This window comes from Marmota marmota, unplaced genomic scaffold (assembly GCF_001458135.2).
Source record: "Marmota marmota marmota unplaced genomic scaffold, marMar, whole genome shotgun sequence".
Classification (NCBI taxonomy): domain Eukaryota; kingdom Metazoa; phylum Chordata; class Mammalia; order Rodentia; family Sciuridae; genus Marmota; species Marmota marmota.
Window position 1 is genome coordinate 29,063,145 of NW_026000229.1, and position 15,686 is coordinate 29,078,830.

At 36.8% G+C, this 15,686-nt stretch overlaps 1 protein-coding gene across 4 annotated transcripts in view; it reads left to right on the plus strand.

The window, feature by feature from the left end:
* The first annotated feature begins 13 nt into the window (after positions 1-13).
* The window catches only part of Trpm7 (transient receptor potential cation channel subfamily M member 7), a 106,655-nt gene continuing 90,982 nt past the window's right edge, over positions 14-15,686 (plus strand). For all 4 annotated transcript variants that reach the window (XM_048793113.1, XM_048793114.1, XM_015480669.2 and 1 more), the window contains exon 1: positions 14-289. In XM_048793113.1, coding sequence (XP_048649070.1) covers positions 287-289 — 3 coding nt within the window. In that variant the 5' untranslated portion in view covers positions 14-286. The remainder of the gene's footprint in view (positions 290-15,686) is intronic.

A 15,686-nucleotide genomic window follows, 5' to 3' on the forward strand; every position in this document is an offset into this window, starting at 1 on the left:
CGACGCGCCCCTCACGTGGTCTGTCTTCAGCCCCGTCGCCGGCGGAGGCGGGCGCGGGCGCGTCCCTGTGGCCAGTCATCCGGCGGAGTTGGTCGCACAATTATGAAAGACTCGACTTCTGCTGCTAGCGCTGGAGCTGAGTTAGTTCTGAGAAGGTTTCCCTGGGCTGTCCTTGTCCGGCGGCCTCTGCTGCCGCCTCCGGAGACGCTTCCCGATAGATGGCTACAGGCCGCGGAGGAGGAGGAGGTGGAGTTGCTGCCCTTCCGGAGTCTGCCCCGTGAGGAGAATGGTACTGGACCCACTCAGGCCCGGGTGGGGAAGGGAAGGGAAGGACCTGGCGGGCAAATGTGTGGGGGAGCCGCGTTCCCTGGGGCGAAGGACCCTCGAATTGCCGCGAGGCTTCAGAGTTGCCCAGGCGGGACTGCTGTGTTGTTCGTTCGAGGGTGAGGGGCGGGAGGCAAGGTAGCAAGGTCTGGCGCGACTCCTCATCGAGGGAATCCCCTGAGGTGAGGCCGGCTCCCGCGAGGGCCTCTCGAGGCAACAGAGGCGCGATCCGGGGACTACCTGGCCGCGCTGAGCTGCTCTGAGCGGCTCTGAGCTGGCGTGAGCTCAGCGGCCGCAGCGCGCCAGACGCAGCGGTCTGCCGCCAAGCTCCGCATCTCCCGGGAGCGCGGTCCTCCTGGCGCCAGTTGCTGGCAGATAAGGGAGCCAAAAGCTCTGCTAAAGTTCAACATGGAAAAGGAGGGAGGGCTGGGAGGGAACGAAAAGGGTAGAGGACACGAGTTTGGAGCTGTGCCTTGTTTGCTGTGCAGTGGATACTCTACAGGTACATTTTGTATTTTGGAGCCAGAGGGTTGACGCTGTTGACTGTACATTTGGCTTAGAATATTCTTTAGCAAGAATTAAAGGTCTCCAGGGTGGGGAACGCTACTGTGGGGACTGAGGCAGTGTGCTGTTAGGATTTAAATTGAACTATCTAATCTGTTGCCCTAGAGAGGGGTCTAGGCTGAAGGGGCATAGTGGAGGGAGGGAGAGAGGCAGGCGGTGCATTGTAGCTTTTGATAAAGCTTTTTTGTTAAGACCAGGAACCGAATTCGAAGATTTCTTACAAAGAAAGTCTTTCAGATGAGGGACTTGAACAGCAGGGTAGGGATTTCTGGTCAGTTCTTTTAACTTGATAGGCTTTATGCAAACAGTTCTTCCACTGCTGAAGTCTGGCAGGTTTTCTTTGCTCTAGCAGCAAATTTCAAGTGGCTTATCAAAGTTAAACCAGGTTTTTGCTTATAGCACGAGTTTAGTTCTACTGTGAACAAATAGTGCGTCTTTCACTATGTTCCACCGTCTTTGATAGCGTAAAGCCAATAAAAACGTCATCTCACCCTTTTCCTGTTTCTTAAAAGAAGGGTTTAAATCCCTTTACCTGAACTAAAATTTTGAATTTACTACTTAAAAGGATTTAAGGGAGTCTTTTAGGGAGGGAGTTGAATCAAAGGGATTTGTTTAAAAATAGCAAGTTGTTAATACTATTAAGTGACATATCTAGTTTTCTATCTTAGATGGTAAATAGCACAGATTTGAACCTATTAGCTTAGTATTTTAAAATATTTTGTGTATTCAAGATATGTTAGAAAATAGAAATGAAGATGCTTCATCTACAAAGCCATTCATTCTTTTCTGAAAGACTTATTTCTATTGAAAGTCTATAATTTCTTTGTTTTATCTCAAGTACCTTTCTTAAATCCAGTCTTTTTTAAAATTTATTTTTTTGTTTTAGGTGGACACAATATCTTTATTTTATTTTTATGTGGTGCTGAGGATGGAACCCAGTGCCTCACACATGCCATGTGAGCCCGATGCCACTTGAGCCACAACCCCAGCCCCTTAAATCCAGTCTTTCACCTTAATGTCTTGCTACCTATGTATTTCAAAACTTAGCCTTTAGAAACTAAGATGTGGTCTCCAAGTTTCTCCTGTCTTTCTGTTTAGGTTCTTTTTATTAGCAGATAACCTCCCCCAAATGATTTGTTTACATAGATTATTCAACATATATGGCACATAGTATGAAGTTAGTATTGGTTGAACATGCTGTTAATAAACCTATTGATTCTGCAGGAAAAACAGTCTCACTTTAAAATTTAAATTGAATTTGATTTTATTTTTTACACTACTTAAGTCTTGACTGCTATTGAGTTATGGAATTTTTGGGGTGGGGGGTGGTTCTGGGGATTGAACTCAGGGTACTGAACCACTGAGCCACATCCCTAGCCCTATTTTGTATTTTATTTAGAGACAGGGTCTCACTGAGTTGCTTAGAGCCTGGCTTTTGCAGAGGCTGGCTTTGAACTCATGATACTCCTGCCTCAGCCTCCCAGCTGCTGGGATTACAGGCTTGAGCCACCGGGCGTGGTTGAATTATGGGATTTTTGGTACTGTTTCCAGTTAAGTTAGGATGGAACCAGCGGATAACCTCAAACTGGGGTTCTTTATTCAATGATGATAATTTGTTTAGCTTCCTCAACTTTTTGATCAACACTTGAATGTAAAAGTCCATTAAATACATTGTACCTACAATGTATAATTCTAAACAGTTATTTAAGGCATTTGCTTCTGGTAATCAGTTTCTACTTGGACACCAAAAGAAATTGTATAAATATTTTCTGGGTTTTACCAACCTAGATGCCCTTCAGTAGATGAGTAGATTAAAAATGTGGCATATATACACAATGGAATATTGCTCAGCAATAAAAGAGAATAAAATCATGGCGTTTGCAGGTAAATGGGTGGAGTTAGAGAAGATAATGCTAAGAGAAGTTAGCCAATCCCCAGAAACCAAATGCCAAATGTTTTCTTTGATATAAGGAGGCTGATTCATAATAGGATAGGGAGAAGGAGCATGGGAGGAATAGATGAACTCTAGATAGGACAGAGGGGTTGGAGGGGAAGGGAAGATGCATGGGGTAATTAATGATGGTGGAATGTGATTATCATTATTATCCAAAGTACATGTATGAAGACATGAATTGGTGTGAATATACTATGTATGCAACCAGAGATATAAAAAATTGTGCTGTATATGTGTAATAAGAATTGTAATGCATTCTGCTGTCACTTATAAATAAAAAAAATACATAAAAAATGTTTTCTGGGTTTTAAAAAGCCAACTGACTGAACAATAATAGAAAACAAACAAAATACCAAGAAACACAAGTTGGAAAAGATGGAGTAGAAGTTGGGAGTGGTGGTGCACGTGCACACCTACAATCCCAGCTACTTGGGAAGCTGAGACAGGAGGATCACAAGTTCCAGGCTGGCCTAGACAATGATAATAGGACCCTGACTTAAAATTTTTTAAAAGTTGGGGGATTGGAGATGTAGTTTAGTGTCTATAGTGCTTGCCTAACATGTGTGAAGCCCTGGGTTAAATTCCCAGTACCACAAACAACAACAAAACTGGAGTGGAATCAGATTTTGTGGAAAACTAACCCCCAATTTTTGTTTTATTCAGTTGGCAACAAATCACTTATTTAATAATATAGTCCAAACACTGTGAAAGGCACTGGAGTGGGAAAGATATGTTAGACAAGACAACTTTTAAACAGCTTACATTCTAGAAATTTGTAAAAGATCAACTTGTTGTCTGATGGAAGATGGATCATTACTTCATAAAGCACATATTTAGTATCTACTATGTTTCAGGTATTGTGATACTTAGTAATCTTGAAAGGCAATATAAATATGCAAAAACAAAAGAATATGATACTTTTGCTTGAATTACTGGGACAGGGTAATCAGGGAAAGGAAAAGTCTGAGTACACTTGCAAAAGGAACTAGTGGTAGAGGTGAGTCTTAAAAAGAGTTAATAAAAAATAGAAATTAACCTAAAAATAGATGTGTCAGAAAACTGACCTTTACAAGAACAGAGCATCCTTATTTATTTATTTTTTTTCTGGGAACTCTTGTACAAAACTGTACATGAGTGAAGTAAGGGAAGATGTGGGGTACCGGTAATGCTATTACAGATAGGCAAGACCAGATTTCTGAAGGTGATATGTATCATGCATAGGGTTTTGGATTTTTTTTCTGGATTTTTAAAAAAATGTTGCCACTTTAGGCAACACTATGGAGGATGAATTGATGAACGTAAAAGACACTCATAGAGGAGGCAATTTTAAGACTCTTGAAAAAATATTGAGGGCCTGAAATAATTGGTAGAAGAAAGAAGGAAGAGATTTTGCCCTTCAGGAGTTAAGAGAAGTTGGTCACTTTTGTGGAATAATATCTCTAATTTGTGGGTATAATGTTCATAGTAATCAGCCATAAAATGAAAACATTTAATAATTGAAGTTATTACTTAAAGGATGTAGATGTTATAGTTGAAAACAGTACTTAAATTAATACAAGTAAATTTTTTTTAAAATGGACTATTGAATCAAGCACTTATGAAATTTAAGTTGGAGAGCCCTACCAATTATAGATTTTTTGATTTAATTCTCTGATTTTCTAACATTCTAACATGGGAGATTTTAAACATAAAGATTGTGTATATAGTAAAACAAACCACCATGAATCCTTTGACAAGTTTCAACTGGCATGTGACTTTTGTTTGTTACATTATCCCTCCTTTTCCTCCTTAACTGGATAGTTTTTTGTTTGGTGGCATTGGAGATGGAACCCAGGGGCACTGTACTACTGAGCCACATCCCCATCCCATTTTAGTTTTTATTTTGAGATAGGATCTTGCTGAGTTGCCCAAGGTGACCTCAAACTTGTTATCCTCCTGCCTCAGCCTCCTAAATTGCTGGGATTATAGGCATGTTCCACTATACCCAGCTCAACTAGATAATTTTAAAGGAAATCATAAACATGTTCTTTATAAATACTTAATTGTGTGTATACCTAAAAAGACAGGGACTCCTAACCACAGTACCATTTGCTTGCCTAAAAAGTAATAATTCCTTAGGATTGTTGAACAATCAATGAATATCCCTGATTATCTCATGTTTTATTCCCTTGATACGTTTCATTCAGGATTAAGAATTCTACACTCAGCATTTGGTTGATAACTCTTTCAATCACTGGTACCCCTTTTTTTGTTTTGGTCTTGTCATTTGTCATTTAACAGAATAATTATTTGCCCTATAAAATTTCCCACACTTTGGATTTTGTTGAATGCATCCCCGTAGTTTCATGCAGCATATTTCTTCTCTGTATTTACTATAAACTGTTGGTAAATCTCAAGACTTGATCAGATTCTAGTTTCATATTTTGGCAAGATTACTTAATAGGTTTAATAAGTAGTATTCTGTACTTTCTACTGCATCATATTAAGAGGCACTTTTTTTTTTTTTTTACTGTGCTAGGGATTGTACCCAAAGTTAGGCAAACCACTCTATCATTGAACCCCAGTCCTTTTTTTTTTTTTTCCTTAATTTTTTAGATTGGGAGATTCTTATTGTTCACCACCTATTCTCTCAGTTGTGAAGATCTCTTCAGTCATTCACATAATGCTTTCAGTAGGAGACATTAATTTTTGCCAGCTATACATTATTTCAATTTTGTGTCCTCTTTCACCTTTTGCTTTGAGGAACTTTTCAGCATATAAATTGCTCAGTCTTTTTTTTTTTTTTTCTTAAGTGATTCCCCACTAAATATCTGTTTTAAATTTGACCAAACTTAAGTGGGACCAAAATTTAAAATGTTTGAGATTAGTGTAGATTATAAGTATCATTTGACTATAGGGATTTTAACTGTCATTTATGTGAACCCATGAAAAGAACTTAGATGGGTATCACTTCTTACTTCTTCTGGGAGCTTTAATATAAAACTACCATATGTAGTTTGGAATGAGTGGAGTGTGGATTGATATGGCAATAATGGAGGGATTTTTAGAAGGCTCTTTGCAGTTATTTGAATCTGACTGAAGTGTTTGACTTGGAGAATTGGACCTCTTCTAGTTTATCTTATAAAAATGATTGGCTCTAAAATAACTACTTTTAGAGATTTTATTAAGTCTTGGTTCAGTTCATTTGGAATTAAAAATTGTTCTGAATCTGTTTAACCTGTTTTTGGTGAATTGTGTTTACTTTTCTACCACTTAGAAATTTTAGAATCCTATTAAAGAATTTTGGTATGTGGAGGCAAGCAGTTCTTTGAGGTTGGTAGACTTGTCTCTTGACCTAAGTGTCTTTGCCAGGTCACAGTATCACCTCCCCCCCCCCCCNTCATGTAGACATGTTAATAACATAACACGTTAACTATGCCCCTGCCATACTTTTTGGAAACCCAGCTCCTAATGCAAAGTAAGAAAAAGCTCTGAAGCCAAGCCATATGAGGAGCCTAACAACCTTGAGAACCAGGTTCAGTGGTTGAAAAGTGTGTGCAAAGTGAAATTTAACAGGCTTATTTACCTTTTTTTCTCTGACAACTTGGTAGCACACTAGAAATGATAGAAGGAAAGATCCAAGAAGCAGATTTTGGGGGTGAGGGGTACTGGAGATCGAACTCAGGGCACTCAACCACTGAGCCACATCCCCAGCCTTGTTTTATATATTATTTAGAGATAGGGTCTCACTGAGTTGCTTAGCACCTCGCTTTTGCTGAGGCTGGCTTTGAACTCTTGATCCTCCTGCCTCAGCCTTCTGAGCCTCTGGGATTACAGGCATGTGCCACTGCATCAGCTAGAAGCAGATTCTTTATTATAAGGAGACTAGAGAAACATTAATTAGACTTACAAAGCTTGACCTTACTCTTCAGTATATGAATCCATACTTTCTTTTCTTTAAGAATATAGTTTACCATATACAATATACAAAAGGCACTCTTGTACAAGAAAAGTCTATAGTAGGCCTTAGATAAATTTTTATAGGATTAGCTCACAGGTATTAGCATTTAACTGTGGTCTTTGTTCTAAATGCTTTACATATATCAATCCTTCAAGAGAATTCCGTGTGTGTGTGTGTGTGTGTGTGTGTGTGTGTGTGTGTGTGTGTGTTGTCCTGGGGATCAAACCCAGGGCCTTGAGCCAAACCCCTAGTCCCCTCAAGAATATTCTAAGAAGTTGACACTATCCCCCATTATTTACTAAGGTCACAAAGCTAATAAGTGTCAGACTGGGTGTTGAACTGCCAAACTATATAAACTTGGAGATGCATCTTAATATTCAGGGGTATATATGTTCTTAGGATAGATTATTTGCAACTTAGTTATATACATTTTGTTTTGTTAAAGTGTAGACTTACTAATTGAGGGAATCCTTTATAGATTGGAAGTCATTAACTAAATAGATTTCTGTAAGGATAGAATTCTTCATTTGTAACTGTGAAAACCTGTCCATTAATGTATCAGTAAAGTATCATCACATGGCAGGAATAGATACTGGGTTGATATTGCCTTATTGACTGTATGAAGATCCAAGTTTTTAAATAGAGATTGCCCTAATATTTTCTTTAGATTTTTCTTTTTCAGATTTATTTTTGTGTTATCACCTGAAAATTTTTGGTGGCTGTTGATCCATTTAGTTCAATAGATTTTATTGCTTTGGCAGGGGGGAAAAACTCATTTTATCAGGGAACCAGGAGCCAGGAACAAAATGAATTTAAATTGTATCATTTGACTTCCATTCCATAATATTTAAAAGTAAACATATATAATTGAGTTTTTTGGTGGTTGGTTTTTTAAAAATATATTTTTAGTTGTAGATGGACAAATACCTTTATTTTATTTATTTGTTTTTATGTGGTGCTGAGGATTAAACCCAGTGCCTCACATATGCTAGGCAAGTGTTTACCACTGAGCTACAACTCCAGGCCTGGTAGTTGCTTTTTATTAGGGAATTCAGATATATAAATAAACAATAGGCAGATTATAATATAACTCACATACAAATTTAAGAAATGAAATAGTATAGATAAAATTGAAATTTCCTGTGTTAAAATCCCATTATATTTTCCACTTTTGTAGACATAACTGTCATACTTAGTTTGGCTATGGTTACCTCCCCTTTTCCTAACCTTTTTCAGTTTTCTATTTTATACCCCAATGCTAACTTTTTTGTTTTATGAACTGTACATCTAAGTTTTCCTTTTTTTTTTTTTTACTTTTTTTGGTAAATTTGTTAATTTATTTGGGTTGTTGATGCTCACTGTCTTCTCCCCTCCTCCCCCCACCCCTGATGGTGCTGGATATTACACCCAGGGCCTTATACCTACTAAGCTGGCACTCTACCATCTAGTGATGTCCCTATTCCTTAGTTTTTAAATTTTTTTTTTTTTTTTTTTGAGAGAATTTTAATATTTATTTTTTAGTTTTCGGCGGACACAACATCTTTGTTTGTATGTGGTGCTGAGGATCGAACCCGGGTCGCACACATGACAGGCGAGCGCGCTACCGCTTGAGCCACATCCTCAGCCCTAAATTTCTTTCTTTTTTTTTTTTTTTTAATGCCGTACTGGAAATTGAATGTAGGGTTCCTTTTCCACTGAGCTTCAACACCAGCACTTTTTTTTTTTTTTTTTTTAACAGAGTCTTACTCAATTGCCAAGGGTTGCATGGAATTTAGGATCTTCCTGCTTCAATCTCCTGAGTAATGGTGACTGCAGACATGTACCACCATTCTTAACCCTGATTCTATATTTTAGTGTGATCATATATCAGTATTTTCTTTATGTGATTTTTGGTCATAAAGTTCTTCATCTTTTTTTTTTTTAGTAGAAGTTTTAAAGTTTCGCTTTTCATATTTTGACTTTAATCCATCTGGTACTAATTTTTTTTTTTTTTAAAGCCAACTAACATGTACATGGTTAGTTCAAAACAAAGTCCTCATGAACAATTACAGTGACTAATTTTTTTTTTAAGAGAGAGAGATAGAGACAGAGAATTTTTTTTTTTAATATTTATTTTTTAGTTATCGGCGGACACAACATCTTTGTTTGTATGTGGTGCTGAGGATCGAACCCGGGCCGCACGCATGCCAGACGAGCGCATTACCCCTTGAGCCACATCCCCAGCCCCAGGTACTAATTTTTTAAAAATTTAGTGTGGTGGGGCTGAGATTGTGGCTCAGTGGTAGAGCGCTTGCCTAGCATGTGCGAGACCCTGGGTTCGATACTCAGCACCACATAAAAATAAAATAAAGATATTGTGTCCAATTACAACTAAAAAATTTTTTAAAAAGTGTGGTACATATATTGGAGCAGTTCATATTTTCACTGATTTATTTTGCTGTCTCCATCACCAAGTTTCCTTAAATGTGGATTTGTTTCTAAATAAATTTGCTTTCCTGCAACTGTTTGTTTTGATTTTTAGCAATCTTACACGTATAGGCAAAATTTATTGACTTAGTATAAGAAATTTAAAATGTTTGATTTTTTTTTCTGCCATTATACTTAGCTTTTTATCCTAAAAGATGTTTTTAATTCCTTTTCATTCTCCTAATAATTTTTTCATGTTAAAATGAATTATTTTAGGCAAGATTTTCTGTTGACTAACTGAGGAAAAATTATTATTGTTTGGGCTAAATTGAGGTTGATTACTTTGTAGATGTAGTTATTTCCAGACTTAATTATTTCATATCTTGGAGCCCACTGTATGGCATAACAGCAACTGCTCATGGTTCTCTTTATCATACATTTTATACCCCACAAATCTGGGGCATTATTGGTCTATAAACAATCAGGGTAGCAATTCCTTGGAGAAATCAGTAAGAAAAGCAAAGCGAACAGAAAATAGGTGTAGGAGCCTTTTTACAAGAAAGTCATGGTCTGGATTTGATTCAGTTTAGTTTCTTTGGTATATATGACTCCCCCCTTCTTCCCTGGGGATTGAGCTCTAGGGTGCTTTAACCATTGAGCTACATCTCCAGTCTTTTTCATTTTTTATTTTGAGATAGGATCTTACTAAGTTGCTGAGGCTAGCCTTGACTTTTTTGTTTGTTTGCTTGTTTTTTGTTTTTTAGTTGGACACAATATCTTTTTTTTTAATGTGGTGCTGAGGGTCAAGCCTAGCACCCTGCAGGAGCCTAAGCGCTGAGCCACAACCCCAGCCCCTAACCTTGAACTTTTGATCCTCATGCCTCATAGCCTCTTGAGTAGCTGGGATTACAAGTGTGTGCCACTGTGCCCTGCTATATATATAATTTTTCTGCTGTCATTCTGCAGATTCTTTTTCATAATACCTTAAAAACTCTCTCATAGGGTTCACATGCAGTTAAGACTAAGTGGAATTCTATAGTTAGGCCCAAAAGAGTGAGAGAAGAATCAAATGAATTGAACTCTGATAGGAGAAGTCAGAGAGTTCCAGTGTGTTTTAGTGTTTTGATTTAGGTAAACCTTATTTTTATCTTTCATTATTTGTGTCATCCTTTCAGGCATATTGATCCATGTACAAATTTATCTCAACTCAATTTCTAAGTCTTTAGTGTCATTTAATTTTTTTAAGCAAATGCATTGTAGTCCAAGCAGACTAGAATAGTCATTAATTAACTTGAGTATACCTGAACTCCAAATTCTGTTTTTCCTATAGTGGGCTATATGCTGCTCCTAGCAGCATCTGCACAGTAGAAGGATGTGCTAGTATTAAATTGTTTGGAGTATAGGATGTGGTTAGAAGGTTTATTTATTGTATGTGTGCCCCCTTATTGTTGGTAGACTGATATGAAAAATTTATAATTTATGGATTTTGTGTGTGTGTGTGTGTGTATGTACGTACTAGGGATTAAACCCAGGGAGTTAAGCACTGGGCCACATCCCCAGCCCTTTTATGTTTTTATTTTTTTAGTTGTCAATGGGCATTTATTTTATTTATTTATACATGGTGCTGAGAATTGAACCCAGGGCCTCACATGTGCTAGGCAAGTGCTCTACCACTGAGCCACAATCCCAGCCCTATGTCCTTATTTTAAGACAGGGTCTTGCTGAGTTTTTAGGGCCTCACTAAGTTGCTGAGGCTGGCTTTGAACTTTTGATTCTCCTGCCTCAGCCTCCCAAGCTGCTGGGATTACAGGTGTGCACCACCACATCTGGCTAAATTATGGAATTTTAAGTGATAATCAACGTGGTCAGAATTTAACTATGTGCCATTTTGTACTGATTATTTTGTTTAATCTGGGTATTGTGAGGAAGATACTGGTGTATTTTACTGGTAGGGAAACAGTTCAGAAACTTGTGCAAGGTTGCACACATAAGTAAACAATAGCGATGATAACTCAGATTAATCCAGCTCCAGAAACTGTACTCTTTAACCACTGAAGATCATAAGAAATCTTTAAGATTCCTTCCTGTGCTAACATTCTGTGGATGTTCAGGTTGAACATGCCTAATTTAAAAATCTTATATGCTCCGAAACCCCAAACTCTTCTTTCTTTTCATTTTTTTCTTCAGTGCTGGGAGTCAAACCCATGGCATTGTGCCTGATAGGCAATTGCTTTCTCACAGAGCTATGTCCCTAGCCCCAGAACTCAAAACTTTTTAAGGGTCGATATAACACAATTGGAAAATTTCACACTTGACTTAAGTCACAGTCAAAATGCAGGCCTACTAGATATAGTTTATAAAATGCCTTTACTCTGTGTGCCTAAGGTATCTGCGGAACACAAATAAATTTTTTGTTTAGACTTGGATTTGCTCTCTAAGGTATCTCTTTATGTATATTCACATATTCTATAATCTGAAAAAAATGCAAAATTCAAGACATGTATGGTCCCATGCATTTTGGATAAGGGATATTCAACCTGTAGTTAGTTTTTACATTACTTGGAACATAGAAGTTTAGGAATTTTCAGATTTGTGTTTGTAGTTTGCCACCTCTTGGTATAATTCAGTAATGCACCCTAGCAAAAGAAGAAAAAAATAGAAAATTAAGAATTTATGTATGTGTTTGTAATCCAGGATGGATTGGGTAACTAATGGCAGAACAGAAACTTAGAATTTCAGAAACCATAAAACTGATTTATCATTGGGTGGGATTTACATCTTTCAGCTGGGATGTGTGAATATTGGGTATATGAAGTCAGTCCTACTGTAACTAGTGAAGGAAGAAAATACTATGTGTGGGGGGAATATATTTACATTTGGCCATTATATACACTGAGAGTAAATTCTTGAAATATACAAAACTGATGTATAAAGTAAAAGGAGTGGTAGGAGAGGGTCTTAAAACTTGCTAAAGTTGTATGTCCCTGAGGGCACAAAATTTAGTAAAAATTTGTGGTCATGAAAGTGACATAATTTAAGTGACTTAGCAAATAGTTTTGCTAAAATTTTGGATGGATTTGCTAATTAGAAACTATTCTTTTAGTTGTCTCCTTACACACTAATCTTTTTTTTTAAAAAAAATATTTTATTATTTTTTAGCTTTTGGCGGACACAATATCTTTGTTTGTATGTGGTGCTAAGGATTGAACCCGGACCTCACGCCTGCCAGGCAAGCGCGCTACCGCTTGAGCCACATCCCCAGCCCCACACTAATCTTTATAAAGAGAACTCTGATTATTTTTATGTCAAATACTACTTGGAATTTATTTTTCTCTGCTATATAACTGTGTCTTAAGTGAAAATGTCAATGAAAATATTTTTATTTACTGTTACTAGGAAGATATTAATTATGAAAAATGTGTGTCTCATTCATTGGATAATTGGAAAGAATTTTTCAATTAATTAATATTCAGAAGTTTGCAAGCTTCTATTTAGAACCTGTGATTTACTGGTATTAGTCTATTTTTGAAGTCTGTTGATTAAATTTCCCCATACCTATGTCCACCCTAGCTTGAGTAATTGCAGTCAGAGATGCTCAGGCAGATAATTGCTGAGAGGCAGAAAAGGAGAAAGGCTTAATGCTGGTTTGCAGTTGTTGGTATTTAACACCACTGTTTAGGAAAGTATGTTAGCCATTCTGTTCTTTTTTGTATTTTCTGTGTTCAGAAAGTTATATATAGAGTGATCACTATAGAATTTTCGTTTTGAAAGTAATTCTATTTCTACCCATCAATTTAAGAAAAGATGTAAGAAAGGTGGTATATTTAAAGCATATCTTCAAGTGATTTTGAAATGTTTATTTTAAATATCTCTTAAAAGTTAGGACAAACTATTCTATTAACTGTGTGGCTTTGGACAGTTTTTTAAATTCTGTGTCTAATTAAGTCTTATCTTTAATGTGGGAGTATTAATAGCATCCACTTCATAGGATTGTGAGCACAGAATGAGTAAAGGCATATAAATGCACTTAAAATGTTTAGAACAATGCCTGATAACCATATTGTATCTGCTAATTATTTTCTTGTTATATTCACTTTGAGCAAAGGGTTAACAAAACTAACTGACCTTTGATTAACACTCTATTTCTTTGACAACTTTGAAAGGATATATTAGTGTCAACTTTGATTTTAGGCAACATTTTTAATGTTGCTTGTGGGAAAACTGTTTGTGAATTGGGAAACTAAATATCTAGTAATAAAGGAGACTTTGGATTTCCCTGTGTGCAGTGAGTCCTGTAATTGGACTTATCTCTTGCAGTGACCTTTGGAATCTTTTAGGTTGTTAGAAGAGATAATGGCTTTATAGTTTCATTCATGTTGTTGCAAATGGCAGGATCTCTTCTTTTTGGGAACTTGGGGGGTGGATTTACTGGGTTTTAAACTCAAGGGCACTCGACCCCTGAGGCACATCTCTAGCCCTATTTTGTATTTCTTTCTCTTTCTTTTTTTCAAGGTTGAATACGTTCTATGGTATTCATAATAATGGTTTTTGGTGGTCATGAGGCAAGGGTAAATCTGTACTTATCTACTCAATGTGTATCTTGTTACCTTGAACCCAAGTGGTCTGCTACATGGTTGATCCAAGAACTCTTACCAAAGAGGAATTTTTTTCTTTCATTTTTTGCAGTATTGGGAATTGAACCCAGGGACACTCTACCATTTTTATTATTATTATTTAGTATTATTATTATTATTATTATTTTGAGACAGGGTTTTGCTAAGTTGCTTGGCTGGCTTCAGAGTGGTTATCCTGCTTATCTCATCCTCCTTAGTCACTGGGATTACAGAAATGTGCCACCATGTGCCACAGTGAGACAAAGAAGAACATTTCCTGTATTGTTGGCAATCTTTGACCCTTAATCTCTTTTTCTAAGAGGCCATACCAAGGGCAACCTATGGTATTTTGGGAGTCTTTGTTCTTGATTGAGCCCGAAAAGATTCCCTAGAGGGCTTTTGTAGTCCCAGGACCTTCATTTGTTGCATAAAGCAGTTTATAAAAAAACACTATCTTCAGAAATTTTACATGTATGAAAGCAGCATAAGGCTTAAGGTGTTTTACATGTAACTTACAGCTGAAACTGAAGAGCACATATGGAATACCTTAGCTCTTGACTTATTCTAAATTAACTATTTAAGGTTTGTTTTTTAAAAAATATTTTGTTTTTTAGTTGTAGCTGGACACAATACCTTTATTTTATTTTTATGTGGTGCTGAGAATTGAACCCAGCACCCTGCACTTGCTAGGTGAGTGCTCTAAAACTGTGCCACAACCCCAGCCCCTTAAGGTTTATTTATTTTTTTTTAAATTATTTATTTATTAGTTAGTTATAGGTGGACACAGTGTCTTTATTTTACGTTATGTGGTGTGAGGATAGAACCCAGTGCCTCACGCATGTTAGGCAAGTATTCTACCTCTGAGCCACAACCCCAGCCCCCTTAAGGTTTATTTTTTATTTTTTGGTTTTATCTTCATGTAGTAAAGTTTCACCAATATTATGTCTAGGTATGGGCCTCTTTTTTAAAATCCAGTTGGGACTGAACTGAGGTCCTTGCTAGTTGTCTCTGAATAGTGTAAAAGGAGAAAGTCCAAACAGATCTTATTTTATACTATCTAGATCTAAATTTCATTAATTAATGAAAAAGCAGCCAGTAAAAATGAAGGAATAAGTATGATCACTAATCTATCTTTTTATTTTTTTATTTTCATACGACAGTGGAATGCATTACAATTCGTGTTACACATATAGAGCACGATTTTTCATATCTCTGGTTCTATACATAGTATATTCACACCAATTCATGTCTTCATACATGCACTTTGGATAATAATGATCATCACATTCCACCATCATTTATAACTCCATGCCCTCTCCCTTCCCCTTGAACCCCTCTGCCCTATCTAGAGTTCGTCTATTCCTCCCATGTTCCCTCTCCCTATCCCACTATGAATCATCCTCCTTATATCAAAGAAAACATTTGGCATTTGGTTTTTTGGAATTAGCTAACTTCACTTAGCATTATCTTCTCTAACTCCATCTACTTACCTGCAAATGCCATGATTTTATTCTTTTTTATTGCTGAGTAATATTCCATTGTGTTTATATGCCACATTTTTTAATCTATTCATCTATCCACTGAGCTACAGCCCCAGCCCACTAATACACATTTTTAATTTAACAAAATACAGTACCTCTTTATGTTTGAAAAACTAGAAAAATTAGTAATGATCAACTTTGTTAAAGTTGCTGCTGAAGATAAGGCCTGAAAATTGGCTTTTCATTGACATTAAAGAATATCATTGATAGTTTTGCAAAAACTTATTTCAGAAGAGTAGTTGACTTGAAAATCTGATCTGGGTTCTTTAGAAAGTATGAAAGGAGAAGAAAGGGGTGGGGGAACCAATAACAACCTTCCCCCCCCCCCCAAAAAAAAATAAAAA